The 14,768-nt window shown below is 37.3% G+C and overlaps 1 protein-coding gene across 1 annotated transcript in view; it reads right to left on the bottom strand.

The window, feature by feature from the left end:
- LTBP1 (latent transforming growth factor beta binding protein 1) overlaps positions 1–14,768 on the bottom strand; it is a 185,897-nt gene that overhangs the window by 37,270 nt on the left and 133,859 nt on the right. The window contains exons 12-19 of the mRNA XM_050895158.1: positions 14,283–14,516; positions 12,267–12,289; positions 10,904–11,006; positions 10,206–10,304; positions 7,977–8,102; positions 6,685–6,810; positions 5,866–5,988; positions 2,344–2,463 (exon numbers count right to left, since the gene is read on the bottom strand). Of these exons, the coding sequence (XP_050751115.1) occupies positions 2,344–2,463; positions 5,866–5,988; positions 6,685–6,810; positions 7,977–8,102; positions 10,206–10,304; positions 10,904–11,006; positions 12,267–12,289; positions 14,283–14,516 (954 nt within the window). The remainder of the gene's footprint in view (positions 1–2,343; positions 2,464–5,865; positions 5,989–6,684; positions 6,811–7,976; positions 8,103–10,205; positions 10,305–10,903; positions 11,007–12,266; positions 12,290–14,282; positions 14,517–14,768) is intronic.

Below are 14,768 nucleotides of genomic sequence, written 5' to 3' on the forward strand. Positions count from 1 at the left end.
TTCAGGGACCTGGGACAGTAGCAATTTCAAGACAATGAGGGGGCAGGGTGTGCAGGTGTCATTTCTAATTTCTTCCAATATGCATCTCACATTGGATATTCCCACCTAAACTGCAATTAAAGGTATTCTACGTAAGTTTGAAGTGAACTGATTGACTTGCCTTTATTAAACAAAAGTGGTTATGTTCCTGGCTTTAAATCCTGGAAGATTACAATATCAATAGCATCAAAGAAGTGTAGAATTGTTACACTAGACTTTCTAGGGCATAAAGTGCAGGCAGAGGAATGAGGTGAGGTTAAAAAAAAAAAAAAAATACTGAAAACAGCACTGGGGAAAACCACCAGAGCTGCAACTGACCTAAACTAACAGCAGAAACAAATAAATTTATGGAACAATGGATTTAAATACCCTTCATAGATAACTTGGGAAATATTTTCCTTTCCAGTGCATTTAAATTGTACCACATTGCAAAGCTACAGATTTAAGACAAGCTGTCTGCATTACATTTTCTAAAATGTGTATGGCTTATTTCCAACATGATGTAAGTCTAGGATAAACAAAAAATGAAGACTGATCACATCACTAATGATGTGAGTGAGATGTCTAGGCTTAGAACATTTAATAAAACAAAGGAAAAAGGGAAACTGCATGCAGTAATACAAGGAAAAAAAGTATCAGCAACTTGGAACCAAGACTTATCCCTTACACGACTTTGTTCTGTTTGTAAATCTGAGCAGACCAGTGACTTCTTTTCTCTCGTTCTGCTCCTCCTAACCCGGTTAGCAATAATGAAACAAGTGAAAGTTATGCCATGGCATTTTCAACCAGGCTATTTTCATAACTAGGTACAGAAATCAAGCTTGATATTGGGCAAGAATGCAAAATTAAGTCAACTTTACATTTGCAAAAAAGGAATTAAGTAAGAGGAAACTTTTCTAACAGAGTGCATATGCCACATTCTTTGCAAGGGCAGCAGGAATCCAGGCAGGTGGGAAGGAGCAAAACAAAGATGAACATGGAGTAATGTGTGCTAAGTGAACCACATCAGTTTGTTGTAAACGTTTCATATCTTGCTATAATTCCATTAAAATCCATGAAATTACCTGAGAAATACCTTCCTCCACAATAAGTCAAATGACAAGACCAAATAATACAGCTATAACATGCTGATAAATTGTAACAGGCAGATACGTTCAGATAGAAATAATATGCTACAACATGTCTTCTTTAGAAAATAGGGTGGTTGAAAAAGGTGTAATCTGTACAGCAAAACTGGTGGTGAGGCTCTGATAGCCACACCATACATTTTTCAGTTGCTTCACTGCAACCTGGCTCTAGTCTGGCTCCACCAATCAAAAGCCCATTTGTAGCTGGAGCACAGTAGATGCCCATCTTCCAGAGCTATTTCAACCAAAACAATGCTCTTAGACTGCTTCATGAACTGAACCAAATCACAGCAATTGGGAGCGATTAGGAAATAAGCTATGGAAGTACACTGCCAATCTGACCTACAACATTAATGCAAACAGCCCCTATGTAGGTTATTATACACCTGTTTAGGTAACATGGTTACTCCAGTCATCACAAATTATAGGGCATGTGTTACACACAGAGTAGACAGGAGGATTCACAACAGACAGCAGATCCTTCACAACTGAGGTCAAATTTAAGTTTCTGGTAGTGCCCCAGGAAGTGGCACTCAAAACTGCAAAAGATTATTTCTTTTTACACAATGGATTCATTTGCTCTTCCTTACTTAAATAGCCAAAACTGATTTGGGAAAAAAAAAAAATCTAACATTTAAAAACAAATCAACAAAACTATAATGTGAGAAATCTGTCCTAAAAACCTAAAGTGAGACAAGCTGCTTTAAGATGTGCTAATGTTTTGCTGGAAGAACAGATAATTAAGAAGTTTTATTAATATGCTTTGTGAGTAAACTCCCATATCCTATTGAAAAGCCTGCCAGTCACACTGATGTGTGAGCACTCTCATGTTTCTTCCATTTGTTAGTACCTCCAAACAATGGCCTACTAGCATTTCACTAATACATCCCTTTCAGTTCTAAATTTTCTATTTCAAGAATTTTGTTTTGTAATTATAATTGTATGGTTTGCAGTCTAGATTCAGTGTTCACTTATCTACAGTCAAACACAATTTCCTCACATATACTGTGTCTGAGAACATGAAGTCATTTCCAAAATCTCATATTTTCAATTATTATTGAATGAAATGGGGAGCCAGGGCGCAGTGCTGTCATCAGGTTGTAACATTGACGGAACAGGAAATACAGCATCTCGGAACAAGAACTATAACCACAGATACAAAGAGTACTGAACATACCATGGCACTGTCCATTCCAGCCTCTGAATCCCACTCTGCAAGGAATGCACTGGTAAGAGCCAGGAGCATTAATGCACTGCGCATCTGGACAAGTAGTTGGAGTCAGGCATTCATCAATGTCTTCAAAAGAGAAGATAAAAGGAAATACCCATCAAAGCCATAACAGAACACTGAAAAATAAACTAATCTGATTATTCTGACTGTGCTTATGTTATACTAATACATTTAAAGAGTTGTGTACTTTATCTGTTAGAGACCCAGGAAGGTACAGATTCACGCAGATTTGTACCAGCGGAGGGGCATCTCTGAGAAATAAATTAGATCATAGTACATGCAACCGAATCTGAATTTTCTGTTACACTGTGAATCTTTGGTCGGCCCTCCATAACATACAGCAGATCAGATTTCTGGCTTAGCTAGGAAAGAATAACTTTGCTTACGTCATCCCTTTACCATACTGAAGTGTCCTGAGGTTCTTCCTATAGTCAGTCTCAAGAGACTTTGGAAATGCATTGCAACAACAATAAATTGTAACTCTGGCTTCTCAAAGCAAAGAGTAGTTTGGTTTCTTCAGTGTCCTACAGTTATGCAGCATGTAAGTTTTATGTGGACTATGAATTTAATTGTGTGAATGGTAATCAAAGATGTTTACATGGAGTAGGGAGTTAATTATGTCTGAAAGAAAGCAGAAGCAACACACACATCACTGAGGCTGGCAATGTTTAGGGTGATAAGAGGGACTTGTTGCATCAGGAGAGGTCCTAGTTTACCCATGACAAAACAAGAGATAGGTCCTGAAAAACTCATGGATCTCACGTCCAGGCTCTGAGCATCTACCAAGAACTTCTTATCCTGCACCAAAGAAACCCACAATCCATGCAATATATGCAATCTAAAAGAGACTGCATACAAAAATGACATTCAAAGACAAGTTGCTGTCAAGTGACCAATGGTCAGAAGATGCTGGAATTAAAACTGCGTGGGCAGCCTCATTCCAGTCTGCTCCCGTACTTGACTATCATTTTATAATATGGTCTTTAATTACACAATAATTATAATCTTTCCTACCAAATACTTGCTTCATGCAGTGCAAAGAACTAATGAAATTGTCAAAGTCACCTCTATACCCAGCTTCCTAAGCTCTTGTCCCTTCCCTGCCCCAAGCCTAGCAGTTGTGTATTCTGCAATTAAGGACTGCTACTCCAGCACAGAGAGTAGGGAGGCAATTTACTCCTAGCTTTGGGAACAAGCTCACAGAAGGAAAGTAGCCTCCAACACTTGTAATTTAACTGGACAATGCTCCAACCTTCAGAAAATTGTACATCCCAGCTCCAAACAACTCACTGGCTGTGGGCAAATCACAATTTTTCATAGAATCATGATTGTCCAGCTGAGAATACTTTCTCATAACAACAGCAACAGGCCTCTTCAGCTGCTACGATGCAGACCCGCAAGCGTTTCTCAGTGAAACTGCTGTGAGATTTTTTTATTTAATTAACAAAAAAATCCACTTCTGCTGAAAGCTGTTCTCAGAACTGTCTGGACTGTATCTGCCCTCAAAACACACAACACGAATGATGTATTTGGTACAGAAATTTTCAGTCCAAATAAAGTCTAAAGCTGCAAAGCTTAAAGAAATCACAAGAAGATTTTATGCGAATACTTAATTGTATGCAATGATGTTCAGCTATACCTATAACACTGTTCTACATAAAAACCAGACTCTACAACAATGACATATATGCACTGTTTCCCAGGCTAGGCCCACGACAGAGATTGCGTGAGTATAGCTTGAAGGCAGAATGAAGATGGAGTGAGGAAGTGTAAGTAAACTATGTGTATTGTGTGCAGCTTGGAGGATTCTTGCCTTTGTTTTGAAGTGTGGAGGAGGTGGAAAGGAGTTATTTGTGGAATCTGGAATCTGTCAATAGGGTGACTATAACGTGTAGGTGTAATGACATGGTGAAATGATTCCCCGAATGCGTCATTTCCTTGGTTTGATGGATTTAGTGTAGGAGGGTTTTTCCCTTAAGCAACCTTAAATAACTTTCAACAGAGAATTTGGTTTCAGAAATTATATATTGTTAAGTTAAATGATAGAGGACTACCACCACACTACTTAAAATACAAGCTAATAAGGAATCTGATGCACTGTGATATTCTGATTTCTAGCCTACTGTAATCACAGATTCCCTACTGACAGAGAAGATTTGGAAAAAGTAGTTGTAAGAGTGGAGTGTGTGAAACATTTATTTAAATTAAAAAAATTGTCTGAATAGAAAGAGGAATCTTTTAGCAATGCTCAGAGCAGCAAATATATCCACAGCAGCTTTAAGTTGCTTATTTGCTAGGCAACCTAACATGTTAGCAATTTTATTCTGCCCTAAGTAATTTAGACTAAAGCATGAACAAAACTATGTTTAAAATGAAATGGCTGCTTGTGGGTTTTAGTTCACAATTCAAGTTGAAAAAAGAACAGCAAAAAAGGCAAAAATATCACACTGAAAAATAATGTGAAGTTTTGAAGGTCAGATGTCCTAGGATCTCCTGCAACATGAAATACGGGCTAGATACATATTACCAAAATTTAAAAAAGTCAACTTATCATTTGCTACCTGTTATAATATAGAAAAAATGATAGGTTTTGTTTTGTTTTTTTTTTTTGAAACAGAAACTTGGTAAAGTATGCAGGGAAGGACTAACAGTGAAGTCAAGAGATTCCATAGCAAGAGCTGTTAAAATAGCTGTCCTGACGTGGTTCTGTCCATAGTGGGGGAACTCCTTTGCAGCGTCTTAAATCTAAATAATAGGAATTGTATTGTGGTTCCAGACATCAAATAACTGAAAAGATTGGAGAGTACTCAAAAAGGTTTCTTGTTTAAGATTGCACCCTCTAAGAATTCTCCCTTTGCAGCGCAAGCTGTCGTGCTAAGCCTCCCTTGAACAGCAGGCAATGTTAATCATTCCAAACAGCAGTAACATTTGGCATTGTTTTGTGAAATGAATAAATGGTAACTTCACTTCATCATCCATCATAAAACAAGCAATGTCCTTTTGAACATTCTGCCATTTTCAGCTGGTGTACAGGGGGAAGTTAAATGATCTGAAGGCAAATTAATTGAAGAAAGTAGCTGTGAGAGAAATCCAGCAGTAAGATTAAGCTAGAGAAATTACCCAGGGAAATAAGCACAGAGTGGGAAAGGGAAAGGGAACTCTGAACACAAATAGATATAAAACCACTGTGCCAAGACATTCCACCTGAAATCAAATAGCAAATGGAGATTGAAAGGAATGAAAAGAAATATACCAGGTAGAAAAATATTAAGTTAAAAATGAAAAAAATCTGTGTTATTTTAATATTTCCATCTAATGGCCAGATTTCTTGAAAAATAAAGAAACAGATGTAAAGTTTTCTATTGAGATCAGAAACAGCAGTCAATGCAAACAAATGGCTCATCCTACTGCAGTTGTTTGGCTTGGCAAGTGGTACTGTATTACTACTGGTGAAGAGTCCAAACCTACCTTCACATTCACCTCTCCTGTTCATTTGGTATCCACTATCACAATATTCACATCTGTATGAGCCAACAGTATTTATACAAAAGCCTTCCCCGCAAGTATGAGGTCTTGAACATTCATCAAAATCTGCAGATGAAAAAGAGAAGTGAAGAGAAACTTTGCTTCACCGTGAAATTACTGAATGCTTGCATCTCCTCTAAACTCTGCTTTAATTAAACATAAGTAAGTAAGTTTGGATTTTTGAAGCTGTTTGCAAGACACAGCCCTACAGCTGTTCTTACTGAGCAGTTCCATCTTTACCTCACTGCTTGTAATCGCAGAGAGAATGAGATCTAGAAACAACCAGGCTGTAGGAAGAAGGCCAGTGAGCAGCCCTGTGGTTGCAAACACAGCGTGTGTCACTGTGTGTATATTGCGCCCAAGGCAGCGCTAACCTGAGGAAGATCACAGCCAATTCAGGCTGTTTGCAGCCATATTTAAAAATATGGTTTGTTACAGCTGCTAGTGATTGAAAGAGTTTTGAATATTTGTATTTTCCACCACAGAAGGTGTTTTTACTAAACGGTAATTTTTCTAAACAAACATGATACTGAATAAATTCTTGTTTTTCAACAAATAATAATTTTGAAATGTAGTAGGAGCTACTCAAATATTTTCCTCACCACAATACCTGGTGAGAGACAGTTAAAAACACTTCCAGACATCAGTCCAGTACCAATGACATTGAGGAAAAAAGCTGAAAAGGGGACTTTAGGGGGGTTTAGATAAGCTTCTTGATTCATTTTTGTGGTTTTATTTTCTATAAAGGAGACTAGTAATTACCAACGCAGTCGGTTCCATCTTCACTGGCCATGAAACCAGCTTGGCAAATACATAGGAAACTTCCTTCTGTATTTTCACAGCGTCCAAGGGAACAGAGATGGGGTGCCTGATTACACTCATTAATATCTATAAAAGAAATAAAACCATAAGACTATAGAATAACATATTTAGTTGTGATTCTTTTTGTGCATTCTATGCCACGCTTTTGAAAAGACTGATCTTGTAATTATTTTAACTATTTGAAAAAGTATATGTTTTCCTCTCCCTCAGAGCTGCAAAAAAAGATGCATTAAATAGTTTTGGTTGGAAAAAAATGCTCTTATTGGCCTAGACTATAAGAATATTACATTGGCCTGAAGAATGTGACATGATTATTATCCAAATCACTACACTGAGTGCAAGCTGAGCACAAGCTGCAAGCGTGGAACATTAACACAATTTGGATGAAACGGAAGGATTTTAAGTTGCCATTTGGCTGTGTATGTGTGTAAATTACTTGTTAATACTGTATTTGCACCTGATATCACGCGTATCAGTGTGAAGTTACTGAACTTTTGGTAGTACGAAAAGGTGATAGTATATAATCTGGCAACATGATATAATAAACTCTTTCCGATCCAAGTTACAGAGGAACCAGCATACTCTGAATGACAGAAAGATACCGATACAGCTGCTTCCAAATCTGAAATGGCTCATGTAGAGCCAGTCTGGGCTCTGCCTCATGTTCATCAGATCCCTCTGTTGCAGAACTTACTAGCTTAGAAGGGGATGAAGACCTCACTTTGCAGATCTCCTAATGTGCTTCTGGGATGTTTAAGATACGCTTTCTCTTTTCAGCAGAAGGTTGAAAGGAAAGACCTAACAAAATGACTGGATTTAGTCCAGCTGCAGAGCTGGTAGCTGGGTAAATCATTGTGAGAAACAGGCACTAATTCAGTCATTCTTTTTCCAAACAGAAGTGTATTTCTTCCTAGCAGTCTGACGATTTTAGATACCTGATATAAAGCTGAGAAGAGATGGTCTGTCTAATGGCTTTTTCTCTCATCTCACAACGGGAAAGGCTTTCATTTGATTTAATTAAATTCACGTTCAGTTCTGAGCAGCTGAAAGGCTATATCAGAGACTAGCTGGCAAATTTTGACATACAAAAACTAGTTCCTGTGTAGTTTGGAAGCATTCAGTAGAGGAAGCAACTCCTGACTGCTCTGTACCATATTTCCCCTGACCAGACTCTACATTTCAAGCATTTCACACCATGGTTATTTCAGATTTTTGAAAGCGTCCATTCATACCAGAGCACTTTGTCTGCTGATCGTTAAGTTTGTACCCCTCGTAGCAGATGCAAGTGTATCCCACAGGCAAATTAACACAGTGTCCTGCTCCACAGATATCAGGATTAACTGTACATTCGTTGATTTCTAAGCAAACAAAAAAAAGTTTAACGTTAAACTCTCCCACATAGTTCAGTAAGTGCACAATATTCTGTAATCCAAGTAGAAAGATCAGGCCTAAAAACAAGTGTAAATCAAGTTTGTAAGTCCTGAGTTTCTGTAACGGATACCTTATCTGGAAAAATCTAGAAACCATCTAGGCTTTTTCTAGTGACATATTCTCATGTCCCATCCAAGATCTATAAATGGGTACATAAAAAATAAAGTAAAATGAAGATAATATAAAATAAAAATTCATATGATTTACCCTTTGCATTGAAGGTTAAGAAAATAACTGTAGTGGGTTTCTGATTATTTTTACAGAATACTCATCTGTTAATGGCTTTGATGTATTTTGTAAGATAAGATGATTCAGATACGGGCAGCATTGGATGCTAAACCCTTACAGTAGTTTTAGAAATTCTCGAAGCGTATGTGTTACTGCAAAAAATACTAATGACTGTGTTTAGTTGCAATTTAAACTAAGGTTATACAGTAGCATGAAATAGTAATTCCTGAAAAAGAAGTTATCATCTGTAAAGAAGAATCAACTATCCAGACTATTTAGAAATAGGTTACATTTAAATTTAACTAAATCTTGAAGTACAGAATTAAGGCACTCAAAAACTTCTCAACTCTACCTGCATTCAGTTTTTTAAATCCAGTTTAGGATTTTGTCCTACAAATCTTACTTCACTTGTACTTTACTATCTCTTAAATACCTGAACAACACTTGGAACTGTATCCGAACAGATTGATTTATTTGTTTATAGCACACAGCAATTTCTAGTTCCACTCCTTTTCTTGAGGAAAGAAAAAACAGCAGAACACGGAAAACTACTATTTTTTTTTCCAACTGATGTGAGTTCCCAGCAGGGTAACTTCCTCTCCCTGTAAGGAAGCAGGGAGCTGGCTGGCAGAAGGGGCACAGTCACAGCAGAGCTGACTTCCAAATTCTGGTTTGACAATCACTGTTAGTAGAACTTTCATATGGGATTGACGAACTGTAATTCATCAATCCCATATGAAATGGTATGAATCCCATAGGTAACTGAAGGAGGCAGCTGAATGCTTACAGAAGGACAGGATACTTTTTCTACTCTTACAGTAGATTCAGGATTTAACTGCAGACAGAATCGTACTTCAAACAACTGGGTGATTTAGACCCTGTGCATGTTGTGTGCAACTCAAAAATCCATTCCTGCATGAAGGAAAGCCTTCTTTGAAGAGTTAAACTTTTATTAAAGCATGGGCAATTTCTCCCTGTGAGTGCAAATTGGGAAACCTCTTGGTAGGCCTAGATACCCTCTACCATATACAATACTGCATCTTGAAGTATTTACCTGGATATTGCAATTACTTCAAAGCCTGTGTTAATTCTCAGAGACTAGCCAATGTGACATTGTAGTACTCTCATGTATACACACATAGTACGTTCACCTTTTTGTTCTCAAATTTACAGCAAGTGAAATTTTCATGCCTTTTGGACACAGCCATCACTTACACAATTTTCAGCTATGACAGGAGCATTACTTGCATTTTTGTTATTTTCACTTCTGACACATGGATGTAGAAAAGGCAACTTTAATATGTCAAAAAAGGAAGAAGCACAAATATCAAAAGAACTTTTCAAAATAGATCTTACAGTAACTCCTCATCTGCTTTTTGTAGAACATGCTGACCTACATCCCATGAAGTCTACATCCCTCAAAGAACACGGTCACATATACTTCATGAACACATGTGCAGACTATCTAAAGACCTGACTTGTATCCAAGAAGTCTTCGGTTCTAGACTTTGGTTGAAGATCATGTAATCTGAGGTGGAATTATTAATTTTTCCTTCTATCGTTTATTTGTGGGCACAAAAATGGCAGGTAGATCCTGGGAGGGCCCAGTCCTGGCTCTGTTGACAGTACCCTCATTGCTGTGCTGTTCTGTACTTTCTATCTCTCCTCAGGGTATTCCTTTCTGTTCTACAGCTACATTCTCTTCACTATTATAATTCAGAAGCAGCATGGAACAAGTTATAGTGTCAGGAACTCACAGTCATTTCTTAATTTATTTTAGTTCTAAAAAGCAAGTACAATACCTGTAACTTGAGTAGGTGCAATTACTTGACTTGCACTCGAAGTAGAGACTTCAGGAGCAACTTCAACAGGCAGAGGAGGAGATGTTTTCTCAATCACTACTGTGTGACATGGAATGGAAATCAATCACATCCAAAAAAAACCCCTTAAAGCATTCAAAAAAAAACCCCTTAGAGAACTCACACATGATACTGAATGAGCCAGACACTATGGAGCTTTTCACTAGTTTATTCTGGTTAGATCTGGGGTAGAAAAAATAGTATAATTGCATTTTCCATCATTCTGCTGCTTGTGAAAAAACCTGAGGTGCTAAAGAAAGCAAGCACAATAGTAAAACTTTTGCAGCGAAAGTTATGCATAAATATACAAAGAGGCACCCAAGTAAAGTTTTCTCCTGAAAGGGGTACAAGGCCTCAACTCTTCTAACATTAAAATTCTCATGGACACAATCCAGGATATCACTTTTGCCTAAAATACGTCTTTGCCTCCTAACAAGTCACCCAGCCAGTGCCAGCCTCTTCAATTCCTCCCACTTCAGCTTCCATGATTTTTTTTTTTCCCTCCATATTCTGCTCATGGAAAAACTGCTTGTGAAACTGCAATCAATTTTTCATTAACCTCTGTTACAATTGCTACCTCCCCATTCTTTGAAGAATTGTAAGCACTCTCTCATACTAAAAGACAAGTCAAAACAAGTTACCTGGAAACTGTGGATGCAGGTTAATTGTTGAAATTCCAGGAGAAAGCTGAGGCTGCCCAGGCTCTAGATCAGGCTGCTTTTCTTGATCAAGGGAAGCTAATTCCTAAAAGAATGATTAAAAATTTACATTCTGAAAACATTCTCTTAATTCAACTATCATAACAACCCACAAACTCCTGGCTTGAGAAACTGCTAACGTTCTCACAAGTGGCTTTTGATAGCAGATCATTAATTACCACCAATTTAAGACTGAAAGAACATGGAATACTATGTTTACACAATAGCATACAACTTAACATTGATTTTATTTGAAGGGAATCAAATAAGGGGTCAAGGGAAGCTAATTCCTAAAAGAATGATTAAAAATACACATTCTGAAAACATTCTCTTAATTCAGCTATCATAACAACCCACAAACTCCTAGCTTGAGAAACTGCTAACGTTCTCACGAGTGGCTTTTGATAGCAGATCATTAATTACCACCAATTTAAGACTGAAAGAACATGGAATACTATGTTTACACAATAGCATACAACTTAACATTGATTTTACTTGAAGCATCCATTTCATGGAGCTTCTAACTGTATCTTTGGCTTTGTCCCTCCATAGTTCTCCCATCCTCTGGTCTTTAATTGCTTACGAATAGTATTTAATTGCAGTTCAGCATCACACAAAAGTGTACAATCACATGTGTCTCTAAGTCTTTGACCACCGTGAAAGGTTCTCTCTTAGCTATTGCACTGACCATCTTATTTTCATAAAAGTGTTAGATGCTTGTAAGTCTTTAGGAAAATGAAATTAAGTACAGCTGCAGTTATTCCTAACAAATCCCATTATCTTCAGCATAGAGAACCTGGAACCTGCAGAATGAGGGACTTAACACAGATACGCACCTGCTCTTCTCCACTGAACACACAGCAACCCTAAAAAAACTAGGAAACTAACTTAGGCATTAATACAAGTCCCTTAAGCAGGTGTCACAAATGCTTCTCAAAGCTTCATACTGTTTCATTCCAACCCATTTTCTCTACCTGTCAGTATCTGTGGCTCTCCTTCATACTGTCTGCATTTTTCAATACCCTCTTTAAAATATAGGCTCCAGAATGGGATAGAACAATACAGTACTAGACCCTCCACCAATGCCCTAAAGAGAGGTTAAAGTAATCTCTTTCCTGTACCTCACCACCTGCCTGTTGTTGTATATAATAATAACATGAGCTCTTTTTGCCTCAGGGTTTGCACTGTAAGTCCACAGTGAGTTGTTTGTTCCTCATAAATCCTAAATCCTTTCCAAAGTTATCATATCACATCTTGTACACATGGTCTGCATTCTAATTCCTAGATAAATCACATCATGTTTTACCTGATCAGGGGCTGCAGTTGCCACTAAAACCAGAAAGAAAAAAGAAAATTAATCAGTCTTCACATAGCATTTACTTACACATTCTATTCAAAACTACTAGCACATTTGAAAGTGGTTGTTGCCATCGCAGAAAAATTTCAGGCTCTAACCTCGTTCCAAAATGGTGCAAACTTGAAGTAATGTTCCTGAAGCAAGTGTAAAAACTAACCTGAAACCAGAATAAGATTCTACACACTGACCAATGCTTATAATTATTTACTCAGTGTTCAGCTGCCTTATAGGTTTCTCAATTGTTTAATTGTTTCCTTAGAAACAATCCGAGAAACTCACAGGTTATCAGCTCACTGATAAAACTTTTTAAATTCCTTCCAAGGAATATCAACATCTGTAATTATTTTAAAGGTAAATTAGTATCAGAATGATATATAACTAACCATTAACAAATTTCCAAGAATTTATTGTAAAAAAAAAAAAAAAAATCAAGTTTTGAAATTCGCCTTTTCTTTAAGCAAGCAGGAGTGGTTTGGGTTTTTTTTTCCTCCACAAAAGTGACTTTTTTCTGCGAAGGAGAGGTAGAAATTTCATATAAGTTTCTATTTGCCATTGCAGTTTGCCTTTTCTGAATTTGTCTTTTACTGATGAAAATCTATATGCCTCTGTAAAAAACTGTAAGAATATTTTTCTTTTCACAATCAACATTTTCCACAGGATAGATTTAAAAAAAAAAAAAAAAAAAAAAAAAATCACTCTTCTTGCTCTAGTTTCTTCAGTATTAGCGGGGAGGCCAATTATCAGAACTCAAAAATCTCAAAAATTCCAAATGCAAACATATCAAAAAATGGAATATAAAATTCAAACATGTGTATGTGTCATTACTGACTTAGAGTAAGCATATTTTTTAAAAGTTTTTTATTTAAAAAAACCCAATATTCCTTTCTTCTCCAGATTCTCTGTGTTTTAAGATTTACTAGAATGTGGTAATCTTTCTAATTACTGAAGTAGTATTTTAGCAAATGATACAGCACTTTTTTCCACTTTGTAACACAGAAAAGCTCATACATTTATGTGAGATTTTATAATCCAGCACAGTCTGTAAGTATATCTCAATGGTTTATTTTTCTCTCCAGATTCAGTTTAGTTCCATTTTCTTTTTGAAAGCAAAACTAGAGCAGTGATTTTAACTGGAAAGTAACCCGTGTCGCACAGCATTTTGCAAAGCCATCTGGCTGAAACTTTCTAATAATGGTCTGACATACAGATACATAACTGCTACTTGGAGAGAACCTATCAAGTACTCAATATCATGACAGGGTTCTTCAGCAATGTATTTCTTCTTGTTCATGCCAAGTTTGCTGGCAATGTATTTATAATAGTACTGCTTTCTGCATTTCTTTGCTTCTGCATTTGTTTTAGACTCAGGACTATTTCAGCTGCTACAAGTTCTTAGAGGAGCTTGCAGAAAACAAAGTCTGAGAAAAATATCTTAGAGGAGTCAACTAATCGTTAAACAGCCCAGCAGAGAGGGGCTGATCCAACATGGTCACACCGAGGGAGTGCATAGCTGCAGGGGTAAGAGCAGACCACATGAAGGGGATGCATGCCCACATCAGGTGGTGCTAATGTACAGGACTGTATAGAAGGAAGATGATGAAAACTCCTTAGCTTCTGCCACCCCAAATACTAGTAAATCAAAGCCTGAGTTGAGTCCTTTGTTATATGTTAGAGATTATAAATATCTTTATAAAAGTCTTACAACAAATATTTACTATTTCTTGTAATAAAAATTAATGAGATTAAAGCAGTCTCTCTCTCTCCATGGTGTTCTCAGCATCTGGTAGGAGCTATACATAAAATTTCAGAAGTAAATCACATAACACATTACACTCCACAACATGGAATGCTCTGCTGTGGGAAGTGACACCTCTCTGTCCTGCACTGTACGCAGCTACTCCACAAAGAAACATACCATTGAAGACACATGCACAGAAATACAGGACTACATTTTCCCACTCTCACCTTCTTGCACAGCCATCTCAGTCTCACTTTTCTGTGAGAAGGTCAGTGCCTCCACTGGCTCTTCCTTTGCTGGGAGAGGTGGAGGAGAAGTACCTTTAGCAACAGGTTGAGTAATCGGGGTCTTGCCAATGACAGGTGGCTGTACTCTAACTGCAGGGTGATGATATAGCTTGTTTCTGTGAGGGCCAGAAACCGTATAACCCATTCCACCAGGGCAGATTTCCTTAAAAGCAGCTAGATTTGGGATGGGAAAATATTCCTTTTAGGAGTCTAAAAGTGCAATATGTTGACATAGTGGAAAACATAATGACTACCACTAATAAATGTAATCTCATATTGTATATACATTTTTACAACAAACTACTTAAAGACAAGCTATGCATTGCATGCTAATATGACTGAGCATTCTCCCAAAAGCATGTTCTGGCTGTTATTCCCAGGAGGTTTCCACTCCAGTTTACCATCTTTCTTCAGTTATATTTCATC

Source organism: Gymnogyps californianus, chromosome 3 (genome assembly GCF_018139145.2).
Source record: "Gymnogyps californianus isolate 813 chromosome 3, ASM1813914v2, whole genome shotgun sequence".
Lineage (NCBI taxonomy): Eukaryota > Metazoa > Chordata > Aves > Accipitriformes > Cathartidae > Gymnogyps > Gymnogyps californianus.